The sequence below is a fragment of the Eurosta solidaginis genome, chromosome 3 (assembly GCF_040869045.1).
Source record: "Eurosta solidaginis isolate ZX-2024a chromosome 3, ASM4086904v1, whole genome shotgun sequence".
Taxonomy (NCBI): domain Eukaryota; kingdom Metazoa; phylum Arthropoda; class Insecta; order Diptera; family Tephritidae; genus Eurosta; species Eurosta solidaginis.
Window position 1 is genome coordinate 264,906,289 of NC_090321.1, and position 14,118 is coordinate 264,920,406.

Genomic DNA, 14,118 nt, shown 5'->3' on the forward strand with positions numbered 1-14,118 from the left:
CAATTCGAATGAAATTTTGAACATTCTTGCTGTTCCTATGAAGCACTGTTAACACAACAACAACGTTTCTACTATATGAGCTCGGCGCGGTTAAAGACGAAAAAGTGAAGAGATATTGGTCAAATGGGGACCAGTGTAGCTTTAATTGTGGTTAAACGAGAGGCGGGTTTTTATTGGAATATCTTACTTGGTTTACGAGATACGGACTTAAATATGAACGACCGTTCACCAAAAATTAGCTGGCACTTTTTTGAGAGAAATCATTCGGTGATTTGCCAAATAAATTGCGAGTTAGGCCCGGTTTTCAGTACTTGGTTAAGCTAAGCTTAAACTAAGTTTGCTTAAACTCCAGTAAAATTTAAACCCCAGTTAAGCTACTGAACAGTTTTTCAGTCACAGTTTAAGGCAGCCTTTGGGGCGGAAACATTGGTTTTTTATTATCTAGATATTTTGTAGATACGGCAACAGCTGGATTTTGTTAACCCAACAAACATGGAAAAAAATTCTCCAGCGAAATTATATATATAGTTCCGAAAGTGATATCCAACATCATTAATTAATTATTCTTAAACCATATAGTTCTTGAGCTTATATCCAACTTCATTCTCCAATCACTATCCAATCTTTGAGAAATTTTGTAAAATTAAAAGTTTTCGAGTTGATCTCCAACGTCATTAATATTTTCCAATTAATATCCTAATTTCGAGAGGTCTTGAGAAACGTACAGTTCTCAAATGAATATTCAACAAGTTTCTCCAGTTGATATCCTACATTGGATATCAAGTTGAGGTGAAGTTGAAAAAAAAAATGTTCAAGGTGGTACCACCAAAGCAAATAGCTATTTATTGTGAGACATAAATACGTAATTGATAGCAGTAATGAGGCGTAAGTAATCAAAAATAAATTATATAGGCGGCCGCCGTGGTATGATGGTAGCGTGCTCCCCCTACCACACCGAGGATCCTGGGTTCATGCCACGGGCAAAGCAACATCAAAACTTTAGAAACAAGGTTTTTCAATTAGAACCCACTTTTTCTAAGCGGGATTGCTCATCGGCAGTGTTTCGCAAGCACTTCATTGGTATTTCTGCCATGAAAAGCTATCAGTGAAAACTAATCTACCTTGCAGATGCTGTTCGGAGTCGGCATAAAACAAGTAGGTCCCGTCCGGCCAGTTTGTAGGATAAATTAAAAGGAGCATAAGAAAAATTGGAAGAGAAACTCTACCTAAAATCTCTGTCAATTTATTTATTTTTTAAATTATATATATTTCATTTTATTTTCGTGAAAAACCCGTGTTGTTGTTGTTGTAGCGATAAGGTTGCTCCCCGAAGATTTTGGGGAGTGTTATCGATGTGATCGTCCTTTGCCGGATACAGATCCGGCACGCCCCGGTACCACAGCACCATTAAGGTGCTAGCCCGACCATCTCGGGAACGATTTATGTGGCCACATTAAACCTTCAGGCCATACCCTCCCTCCCCAACCCCAAGTTCCATGAGGAGCTTAGGGTCGCCAGAGCCTCGTCTGTTAGTGGAACAGGATTCGCCACGGATAGGTGAGGTTGACAATTGGGTTTGGAGAAGCTATATATAGCGCTGGTAACCTGGTTGCGCTACACAGCCCCTTGAATCTGGGCCTTTTGTGTTGAGCGGAGATGTTGAACATATACAATGTAACCTCGCAGCAATATCTGGAAGCATAATCTGCAAACTTTTCTGAGCTCAAAGCTATAAACAAAGTTTGTATTGCTCAACTACTTCCAGCTTTCGCTTTAATTCTAAAACAAATCAATAGGGCGTTGTGCAGAAATTCAAACAACGCAATTATGGTATTATCAATGAGAAATGAGATGCTAACCAAACAGTTTCTGTTGTATACCCAGAAACCTGGGCATCCCAACAGACATCTGATTGATGAGCCAACACCGCCCAGGGGCTTAAGGAGCCGTAAGCATTATGAGGAAATACGGCGCCTGAGAACTCAGCCGTATGAAGCAAAAAAACACAAGCAGGTCTTCAGTGAACTCCACAAACAGGCGTCGGACCTTTATGTCAGGAATTGCCCGGTGAATCCAGTACTCAAAGAACAGTACCCAAAACTTGCGCAAGAGGAACGCACACTCCCCAGGGAAACGCGAGTCACTCTAGCTCAACTTCGATCTTGATACTGTAACAGGTTAAACTCTTACCTATCCAGAATCAACCCCGACATACAAAATGTATGCCCTGCTTGCAATGTGTCCCAACATGACACCAACCATCTCTTTAATTGTAATTGTGGAACCAATGCCTTTAACACCCCTCTCATTATGGTCCACCCCTGTTGAAACTGCAAGTTTACTTGGACTCCCGTTAGAGGATATTGATGACAATTTGTCATCGGTCGCACCTATTGGATGGGGCGAAGCACTGCCACAACAACAGCAACAACAACAACAACATGGTATTATCAAGCCAAAATGAATTAACAACAAAAAAGTTAAATTATTCGTCAACTTACCTTACGGTTTGCTTGCTTGTATGTATGTATATTGTTATTACCTTCTAATCAGTAGCAATGTGGTATTCCATTAGAAAAAACAACAAAATTGGAATGTCTTTTTTTCGTATAATTATTTACAAGGATGGCGTTTAAGAGCTCGTTACTATTATTTCTATCTTTTCACATACTGACTGCTTAAATACTCATAATGTACAGTTACATAAGAGTTTGTTTGTTTCACAAAAAAAAAAACAAAAACAAAAAAAAATTAAGAATAGTGTATTCATGTTGCAAATTATATATGCATGTAAGAATTAGGGCTGGGACTATCCGCATATTCGAATATCCGGATATCCGTTGACACGGTTAAAATCCGAACGGCATGGATATCCGGTTAATATTAGTTTGTGAAACTATCCGGATATCCGGATTTATGAAGATCCGGTTTATAGCCGTATTTTTGGATATCCAGTGAAAGCAACAAATTGATATACCATATACATATGTTTGTTTAACATTAATAACAAAAAAAATTGTTGGTGTTTGTAAAATTGTAGATTTTTAATTTTTGACGTTAATTTAATAATCTACAAACATATTTTGTGAATAATTTTTCGATGTGTGCTTCGTTCAATTCTGATATGCGGATATTCAACTTTTATATCCCAGTATCCGGACATACGATATCCGGATTTTCCGTTTACGAATCCGGATAGTCAGATTTTTTGCTTAGCTATCCGGTTATTCGAATACCCGGTTTATCCGAATAGTTGAAAAATCCGGATGCAGTTCACAGCCCCAGTAAGAATGTGTCTATGTGGTTACGTGTAATTCTGTATGTTAACATACTTTGATGTGTACCATTTAAAATATACCTATAATGAAAATTGAATATGTTTAGCATTTTTTGTTTTTTAACAATAAAATATACATTTGTATATATATAATTATTTTAATTTAGATTTAGAGTTTACAAATATTATTGTACGTTCTCTTTCTCAACAATAATCTGGTGGTAAGGGGGACACAAAGAGGTTTATAAATATATAACTATACATAAATAAATGGTATATATAAATATATATGCATATATTATGTATGTGTTTGTAAGAGAAGTTGCTGTGGTTGCATAAAATTTGGCGATGAAATTTATTCCATAAACAGATATAGATACATCGTTGGCTGAAAGACAGTGCCGTAGTAAACGGGCGGGTGGGGGTTGGACAAACCCCTCCCGAAATATTAGTAGTTTTGTAAAAAATTGATTTGAGATGATATACATTTCAAACGCGAAGCTATTCTCAAGGATGCCGTCGAAACTTTGAATTCTACGTTTGAAGTGATCGTGTGAAACAAGATGAACGTAAAGACTAGATGCTGTGATATGCTTCAAAGAAATGTTTGCTCCCATTTATTTCAGTTTAGAAAAAATTCATGACTGGAAACGCCGAAAGTTCTAGAAATGCTTTCAGTTATCAGTTTTGAGGACTGGAGGATTCATTGTGGCAATGGTTGTTATTAACGAAATTTCAAAAAGTTTCATAATTTTTGTTTTATTTTTATAAAAACGGTATTCATGTACATATAAATTGATGTGCATCGTGAAATCCCAAAATTAATATTGAACATTTGAATATTTGTTTTCTTGGGATATTTCATTTTTGTTCTGAAAAGTATTTGAAAAATAAAATTTCTCGACCTTTCTCGATCACTTCATATCTTCAGTGTCTAATAGATTCATCAAGCATAAAAACACACTGTCCATTATAGAAAATGTCATTTCCGATAAATTAGTCAAAAAAGTAGGTGAACGCGTTTCTGAAACTGTCGAAATAATAATGGATCAGTGGCCAGCACTTGCTGGAGCAGCGGTATCTATGGTGAAAAATGAAGTCCTACTATGGAGACAACGTTGGGTTGGAGCAGAAGATCGCTCAAAGACATTCATCGACGCATTCAATCTTTGTAATGAAGAACTTTTCAACACGTTTTTAAAGATTGGAGCCACGTTAGATGTAATCATTGGCAGCAGTGAACGAAGTTTTTCAACTTTGAGGCGTTTGAAAAATTTGATAAGGAATTCAACCGGAGAAGATAGGCTGAATGGACGTGCCCTATTAAGTATCAATAGAAATATTGATATCAGAGTGGAAGAAGTCATTGGCCGATTCGCTCAAAAACAGAGGAAAATCAATTTGCAATTTTGCTTTTTACTATTAATTATTACAACATTTTCAATAAATGGATCACTGAATAAATACAATACTATTTCCTCCCAATAACATTATTCCATACAACAAGTACTTATCATCACTTAGCAAAATTTGAATTTTAAATTTTGTGACCCCCCCGAATAATTATTTTACTACGCCACTGCTGAAAGATATAATTTAAATTTAAATGTTTTCGAAATAGCACATTAGTGCAATAAGATCGATATATGATCGTTTCTATCAGCTTTTACACCATCTTGTTAACGATTTCGAAAACGCCCTATCTTAGCAAGTGGTTTAAGAATTTGTCTAAAGATAGCACTTATTTAAGCTACAATGTAATTAATTGTCATTGAAATACGATCTTTGTGCACAAAATTCTGATAAAGCACCTTTTCCACCAGGTCCCGTATTACGATTTACGATCCGTGATCGAAACGCATTTTTTATACCACAATAGCACTGAAATTATGGGTCGGACTAATGCCATGTGTGAACTAGCTGCAACGAGTACTTCTTAGATCCAAAACCTATCACAATTTTTAGAAATAGTTAAACAGTTGCATGTTCACGGATGGGTCGAAGTTGGACGGAAAGGTTGGGGGGGTCTTTTGTCAAGAGCTAAATGTAAGCTGCAAGTTTAAGTTGGCTGATCCCTGCAGTGTATTCCCAGCAGAAGTTGCTGCGATTAAGGATGCGGTGGATGAAATGCTATTCAGCGCTATTACGGTTAGGGAATTTACCATCTACTCTGATAGCCAAGCGGCTATAAAGCCCTGAAGCTCAACTACAGTGCGATCGAGGGTTGTCTGGGAGTGCCTGACCTCGCTTGCGATTGCATCGAATTATTTTACAATTAAGATTATCTGGATCCCGGGCCATAGTGATATCCCGGGTAACTGTAAAGCGAATCTCTTAGCCCGCATCGGTACATCTGAACCGGATGAAGATGGCTGTAGGGATTTCGGGTTTCCGCTGGCCACCTGTGGATTGCTCCTTCATATCTGGGCCTCGAGTCAGCTCAGCAAACTATGGGCGGACACCACGTCTTGCAGGGTAGCAAGATCTTTCTCGCCGAAAGTGGATGGCAGGAGGTCTGCTGAAATAATTGGGTTCACTAAGGCTCACTTATCAATGGTCATTGGGGTTTTGACAGGGCACTGTCCCATGGGTATCCTTGCGGTACGTCTCAATATACTGGAAACTCCATCCTGCTGCAGCTGTATGGAGGATGATGAGGTGAAATCACCAAATCACTTGATACTTGATTGCCCAGCTTTTGCCAGAACTAGGCGAAAGTACTTCGATCACGACTCACTTGAATCTCCCGAGGATTTATCCAAAGTTGAGATCAGTATCAGTCGGAGCTAGATCTAAGTCACCGTTATTTTTGGTGTATGTGGTATCACAACGGACCTTCGTGTTGTCCAAGTGAGCTATCCTTAACAGGGCAGCTACCACCTAACCTAACCTAAACAGTTGAATAGTTGTCGTTTTAGTGAAAATGGTTTTCATTCAGTGATCGAATAACATAATACGGGGACAGCTTGCCTCGGTAGGGCGATATTCTACTCAGCCAATTATATGGTGTAACTCAAATTTGTTTCATAGTCAAAGCAACCAACAAAACTTTCATTTCTATGCAATTTGAAAACTTTTTTTGTATTTTTTTTTGTATTCTGTTATCGTGCTATTTTAAGTTTAACGCAAGCAATAAAGAACCAACAGTTGCATGGTATGATTATTTAAAAACAAAAATCAAAACAGTAAAACATGCAATTTATGCTAGCTGCTTTCGTATTAAACATACAGATATAAATATATAACTACACTTTACATTATACAACGCTAGACTTACAATAGCTTCGCATTGATATTTACTTTAAAGCTAGTTACACAATATCTGCTTAATGTTCTAACAGATCTTAGATGACAACAAAAATTTGTTTATCTATCAAATTAAGCTCCGTTAAAGCTTTAAACGCATATTGTGATGTATGCAGTTGATTTATTTAGTAACTCGAATAGATATTAGTTTATTTAACATTGCTGTTCTTATGTTTTTATTTTAACGGAATTTCGCCCCTTTTAATTTGCTTTCCGGCCAGTACGTACACCGAGACTGGAATATTTGAAAAATTAATTTAATGAATTAGAAAATAGCTCAACACAGTAGCATAGCAAATGTTCTTATGTAATATGTATGCATGTTTTTTTTAATAAGAAATAATAATAGCTGCATAATTGCGCGCAGTTTTACTTAACTTCAATTTAATAAAAATTTTGATTGGAATTTTTTAAAATATATGTAGATGAGTGACGTCACCTAAAATCGACCGGTATTTTAATATCATTGATTTCGTTGAATATTGAAAGTCTTCAAAAAATATCAGCAATATTTGTTGATTGTAATTGTTTGTAAAATATAGTTTACTCTCTGAATAAGACGCATAACATCGAAACGAGGGAAAGAAAAAACACTTTGTGTTAAGTATTGTGCTATATAAAAGTACCAGGATTGGAACTAAGACACAAATCGAAGTTAAAACCGAAATCAATGTAATTGTAATAGAAAACAAAGTATTTTTCAGCAGCTAAAAGCGATGTACATTAGGGTGGCCACAAGAAATCAATTTTAGATTTTCCGCTGGACACCCCCATAAAATATGCCAATAGATTAGAAAATGATACATACAAAGTTTCAGGCCAATCCGATAATGTTAACACGTGCCTCATTGAGGTCAAAGTTAGGAAAGAAAAAATTGTTTGTGTTTCGTCAGAAAAAATTGTTTGTGTTTCGTCAGTAAAAGTGAAACTATTTATGCCTGGAACTTGACTCGTACACCATTCGATAGGTAATTTTATTTGTATTGATATTGATCTTAATAATATTTTTATAAAACGGTTATTTTAAGCAGTATTTAGCATTTATCAGAGCAGGTCATAGTGGATATCCTTAATTTTGAATTTCCATGCAAACGTCTATGGACATTGCAATATTCAATGGTATACGAGTCAAGTTCCTGGCATAAATTATTTCATTTTACTGACGAAACACTAAAACTTTTTCTCAAAAATCGCTGTTTTTCCTAACTTTGACCTCAATGAGGCACGTGTTAACATTATCGGATTGGCGTGAAACTTTGCAATAATCATTTTCTGATCTTTTGGCATATTTTTGGAGGGTGCCCCGAAAGATAGAACAAAAACTAAAATTCACCATACACCTTGTAACCACCCTAACCACACATACATGATAATTTCGTGTTTATCGATCTGAATACTTAAATATTAAGTATGTAATTACTTTGAAATGAGCCTAAGAATTGTTGTTCCAGCTAGAATAGTTTATGGGTTATGCAAAAATTATAACCGAAATTTCCAATATCGAGTTGAGATTTTACTAATTTGCCACCATTGGTCGATTTGAGATGAAAACACCCAGACTACATATCATCGGTACAATGCCAAAGGCACGAATGGACCATTTTTGTTTTAACGAAATATTATATATGTCAAATTTTGCAAAGCCAAAACAAATGCGCATTTTTTTGAAAAAACTAAAAAATATAAATTTTCAATTAACATTACTTAGTGGTTTACAAAAGTAAACCTTCCTTATATTGGTTGAAATATACAAAATTAGATCTCTATTAATTAAATCTCTATTTTAACAATGTCTTCAAGGTTTGAAACGCGTTTTTTACAAAACATCAAATATGCACATTCGTGTCTTTGGCATTGTACCGACGATATATCAAACCTATTTGGCCCTTTCATTAGCTACATATATTGCTAAACTTCATGACAAAAAAAAAAAAAAAAAAAAAAAAAAAAACAAAAATATACATTTATTGACTTCGTTGATTTTTAACAGCAAAAAGTGTTTCTATAGAAAAAACTTTAACAAACAACATACTGATAGAAAGATAAAGAGCAAATTGAAAAAAATACTGTCGAATTGGCTTTTATGACCCACACAAAAATGTTGCCTAACGAAACAAAGAAACCTACAATACTACAATTAAAAATTATACTTTAGAGTTTAAACCCAATACAGCCAAATTCAAATTGCATTAACAATATGTTGAGCAAGTTATAGTTACTACAAAATAATTTGAATTTATTAAAAAAAAAAAAAACAAAAAAGCATGTAAATGAAATTATATAAATTTTAATTTAAACAAATGGAGATTTGCCAACAAAAAAATTTGCATAATTGAACAGAATTTTGTTTTCATCAAATTTGATTAAAAACGCAAAATATGCGAGGTTTTCAACTAAATGAACCTCTTTTATTTTACACTCTATGTATGTAGTACAAGGCGCACGCTGATGCTTTTTTGCGAGCTGCAATTGCTACGATTCGTTAATGCCATGCACTTAATTTACCGAACAAAGTACGTGGAACTGACAACATACATACATATGACTTCAATTTTTTTAATATTTACTTTATACTATTTCATAGCTTTGCTTGTTTTAAATATATAAACGTTTTTGTTTGCTTTTTTTTGGTTTGCTTTTAAAGAATACATATTTATAGTTTGTTGCTATCTTTTTTGTTTTGTTTTTCTTTCTTTTTAAATGTAAGTAATATTTATAAAGGTATTTCTCTCTTTGTTATTTTTTGTGATTGGGCTAAATTTGTATATTTGTATTGAGCGTTTAACTCAAATTTAGTTTAAATTTTTGCTGTTTCCACCATATCTACGTTCAGTTTGTAAAAAACATAAGGATAGTATTCGGATTGGCCAAAACCCAAACCGGGTATATCAACATTCTGCAAGTGAAAAGAAAGCGAAAGTTAGTGTCAACATTTTTACTTTGTATTAATTTCAAAAATATTTCTTACATCCATACTAGAATTGCCTTGACCGCCAGATGAAGCACCATCCAAATGTCCGTACAGTTGATTAAGGCATTCACGTAGACGTTTCACGCTCTTCTTGTTCGGTTCAATTAGGATGGCTTGGAAATTGACGGGTAAGCCGTATCTGGTGAAAATTAGATAATAAAAAGCAATTAATAAAACTTTTTATAATTTCAAATTAATTTTAAGTGAAAATATAAATGAACAATACTCGTTTGGCCATTGGAGGAGAGGATCTGCAAACACAAAATTATTTTTTCGAAGTTAGATTCCAAATTTTTGCGTGGTTCTGAATTGTACCCATATTAATCATTTTTTTTTATTTATGATGTTCATGAAACAATGAACTACACTATTTCTTTTCTATTTAATCTTATATAACAATTATTATATGTCTTCTAAAGATCTTCGAAAAAATTAAAAATTGTAAAACTGGTAATTTCACAGCTACATAAAAAATTGGTGTATCCGGTAATGCGGCATACGTTTTGCCATTCATATTGTTGCGCTGAGTCCTAGTCCGCTGTTAGGGGGCCCAGCGGGCCCAAGTTTGGTCCTAACCTAAAAAAAAACGCGCAATCGCTAGTGATTTTTTCCATTTTATGCGGTTGGATCCGAACCACTAGCCATAAGGTAGTGGATTCGAACCCAGCACATCAAAATTCATGGAAATATATGTTCCACATCACCAGATCCGCCTGACTTCCTTGTGTAGAACTATTAATTTGAGCGCTATAAACAGCTGTGCGTAGTGAAGAAAAATTGTTGGCAGTTCTGGTAATGCGTTTCATGTATTCTGATGTGCTGAATCCGAATCCGACATCAGAACCGGCCTAAAGGGTCGTAGTTCGGCCCTAACCTTAAAAGCCGTAAAAGTTAGGGCCGAATCGGGAACACGTAGGCCAATTTCCATAGCGAATTCGGGTTCAGCATCAAAATTGAAGGAAAACCATTTGTTGCATTACCATATTTCCAACTGTTTTTGAGTAGTTATTTAATTTGACATTTTTAATTTTTTCGAAAATTTGAGTTTGAGTTAACCTGACATGAGGCGTAAAACTCATACATTTTTGCCAATTTTTTTAAATTAACTCTGAGCTAAAGAAATAAGCTGCCGTTCTGCAAGTGGGCCTTAAAAATGTATACAGTTCAAATAAGAAAAGAAGCAGTTCACACTTTTATTTTCAGTTTTTTTAAACACAGTCCCCCCTATCGCAAGTGTCGATCGCAGCAGATAGTAGACCGCTGAGCGATAATCGATTATTTTCATAATAGACGAAGCGTACATATGAATATACATAAAAAATTTAAGAAAGTTTCGAAAGCGGTTTCAAATAAAATACTTGTTTATAATGGTGTTGTTGTTATATGTACGATAGAGACACTCCATGAAGGTTTGATGGTCCTTCGCCGGATATAGTACGTTCAGGTTAACAAGCACCATTTAGGTAGTAGCTAACCAACTCGGGAACGATTATTTTGACAACATTAAACCTTCTAGGCCATGAGGAACTTGGGGTCGCCAGAGCCTCGCCTGCTTAATGTGTGTCATTCATATTTGTAACCGGATCCCCCTCGCGTAGGTGACTTGCGTAAGCGCTGAAGTTATAAAGCTTTGTATTGCGCTTATCAATCACTTGAGACCCTGTTTATAATGGTCCATAGATTTTTTGAACAAAAAACAAAATTAAATGAAAAAGATTGGATCGGCAAATAGTCGATTCTGCTCCCTGCGATCGACATTCGCAATAAGAGGAAATAACAGACAAAATAATTAGGATGGGTCCATTTTCGAACTTCCAAAGCCAATATCTATGTTCAAGACGACTACTTCTAAAACGGGATAATAATTTGTTTGTTTACTATTCAACTCTTTAAAAGAAAACTGCTTTGGTCCAATAGACAGCCGAGTTTGGCTACTGTGTAATAATTACCTCAAAACGGATTCTACAAATACGCGCAGCGCCTTCACATGCACTACAGCACAGAAAGCTTCGCTGAAGTTCACTTTTAACCATCTGACCAATGGACCCTAAAATGGGAAAAATTGCACGTCAGTTGGTTTTAGTTTTTAAATGGTCATTTGATGGATAATCTTTTGTTTACTCACAAATTGCTTCTTCTTGTCAGTAATAAGCTTAGTTATCTCATTCTTGCCAGCTGCTAATTCCTCTTCATTATAGACAAAATCACGTACAATAAATTTACGTTCACGCGCATGCAATTTGAATTCTTCCACAACCTTCTTGAACAATGTCACATTGAATAAGCAATAATCAGTGTCTTGTGTGATCATTTGCGAGGAACGTGGTACGATCATATCAGTGATCTTCTCATAGTTAGCCAACCAATCGTTAGCCAGAATTCTGTTAAGAAAAAAAATAATGATTTTTTTTAGATCAGAAATAAAGTTTGTCGTTAAATAGTGTGGTACTTACTTTGGCACAATCACTAGCAATGTAGTCAAATACTCTGAATCTAGAATGAAGTGTTCCTTTCTCACTAAGTCGGCCAAATTACGTGTAAGCAAGCTGCCGCTGTAAGCGGAAGAAATAAATATTACTAAATTTGTATTAACAATTGTTTTTGTCTATCGGCCTATTTAATTAACATGATCGTTGATTCGAGATGAACTCAACACCTTAAATAATAATTTTTTGTCATTATTATTGATCATGATTCAATCGCAAGAGGTTTGCTCGACAGACACATTTTTTGACAATTGCAGCCTGTTTGCTCCCGAATCGAATTGACATTCGTTAACTGCGTTATTTCTTTCAGAATTTTCGAAAAATATTAGTAGTAGAAATAGGAAGCAATCAGTTTACAAATACTCGATAAGTACTGAACTGCATAATTCTCTAGAACATTTTTTTAATTTTCTGATGAATTTATTAACTATGCCGTGATCTATTAGTGTGGGTGACCATAGGTTTTATGAAAAGTACGGACAAGGAATCGTTCACTTTCGGAAACCTATTAACATACGAAACCTAAACCAAATAAAATTTCATCGTTCAACGTCAAAAACTCGACTAGTAAACCGATTCGCGTAAAAATGTCATTAGTAATTGAGCACGTTAACTTATTCATTCCGTATGTTCGGAAAACACGTCTCCATTTAAGAATTTGTGGAATCGTTTTACATTTGGAATATTATGTATATACTTATTTTGAATATTCGGACCTCGTGAGATAGTATCAAATGAACGTATTCCGAATATTCTAAATTAACGGTTATCCGAAACGCTTCCACTTAATACTGAATGGGAAAGAGCTTTCCGAAATTTCAGAATAAAAAGGTGAATACGAACTGTGTAGAAGGGCCGCCCAAAAGCTGAACTCTTCTGCCAAAGTCAAGGTAGGAATATAACGTTCTAAGGCAATGAGCCATTTTCTTTTATTTTTGTTTTTGTCAGTTCATTGCGGCTGCTGAGTAGAGTATCACCCCATGTCGGCTGCCTGTTCAAAATCGTGCTATCTCAAAATATTTTTCAAAAATTTCCCAATTCAGGATTTGTCACAAAACCCCCCTATATTAGAGCAGGCATGCTTAACGAACGAAACGATATCATTTCGTTACGATAATCAACGTTAATAAACGAAACGAAGTCACTTCGTTTCGTTTATTAACGTTAAGATCGTCAAATTAACGTTAATTTGGCGTTCTTAACGTTAATAAACGAAACGAAATGACTTCGTTTCGTTTATTAACGTTGATTATCGTAACGAAATGATATCGTTTCGTTCGTTAAGCATGCCTGTATTAGAGTTAGATTGAAGAACGCTTCATCTCAAAAAAAGCTTTTCATTAACTCCCTCTTATGACAAAATGCATTGAACTTATGCTCAGATAGGGAGTTTTTGAAACAAATTTTGAGATAATGCATTTTTGAATAAAATCCTGACGTACGGCATTCTTAAAAGAATTTCTGAAAGAATGACCAAACCAACATAACTTTATCAATTCACGAAATATTTAGTTGAAAGGGAATTATTTCCCCAAAAACTTATGGCATTTACAAATTTATTATCACTACTAAAATACTACCAATATTACTTTTCTACTACAATTTTCACTGAAGGGAATTGAATTATTCCCCGTTTTCCCTACTTCGTAAAAGCAACCCGTCCAGATTTTTTAATTTGGGAGTGTCAAAGATCTGTCATCATTGGAGAACAAACCTCTAGTAATTGAATCATGATTATTGATATGCTGGTCGTTTTTTTTTACTATGGCTACAAAATTTGAAAACAATTTTAAAATAGATCAGAAGACATACAATTTTAAAGTCAACTACCTTAGCTCACCAGCTCACAATTTCGAACCAACAATCATTTAAATTTGTGTATTAAAACGAAAGTGCCTTACAAATTAGAGGAGTTTAGGGCGAATCTACTCAGATCATAGATCATTTTGTTGATTTTCCGACAGGGTAAATAATTGATGTATATTGGAACGATTTCCCGTCATCCTTTTGTCAAATTTGGTTTGGAGACAACCCGGTTTCGGCGTCGCACCTTCATCAGTGTCTGTTGTTTTCGTGTG

The 14,118-nt window shown here is 35.1% G+C and overlaps 1 protein-coding gene across 2 annotated transcripts in view; it reads right to left on the minus strand.

Moving 5' to 3' along the window:
- Window positions 1-2,589: 2,589 nt before the first annotated feature.
- Vha44 (V-type proton ATPase subunit Vha44) overlaps window positions 2,590-14,118 on the minus strand; it is a 166,326-nt gene continuing 154,797 nt past the window's right edge. For both annotated transcript variants that reach the window (XM_067776292.1, XM_067776291.1), the window contains 5 exons: window positions 12,008-12,106; window positions 11,680-11,935; window positions 11,504-11,601; window positions 9,552-9,693; window positions 2,590-9,479 (listed from right to left, as the gene is read on the minus strand). In XM_067776292.1, the coding sequence (XP_067632393.1) occupies window positions 9,381-9,479; window positions 9,552-9,693; window positions 11,504-11,601; window positions 11,680-11,935; window positions 12,008-12,106 (694 nt within the window). In that variant the 3' untranslated portion in view covers window positions 2,590-9,380. The remainder of the gene's footprint in view (window positions 9,480-9,551; window positions 9,694-11,503; window positions 11,602-11,679; window positions 11,936-12,007; window positions 12,107-14,118) is intronic.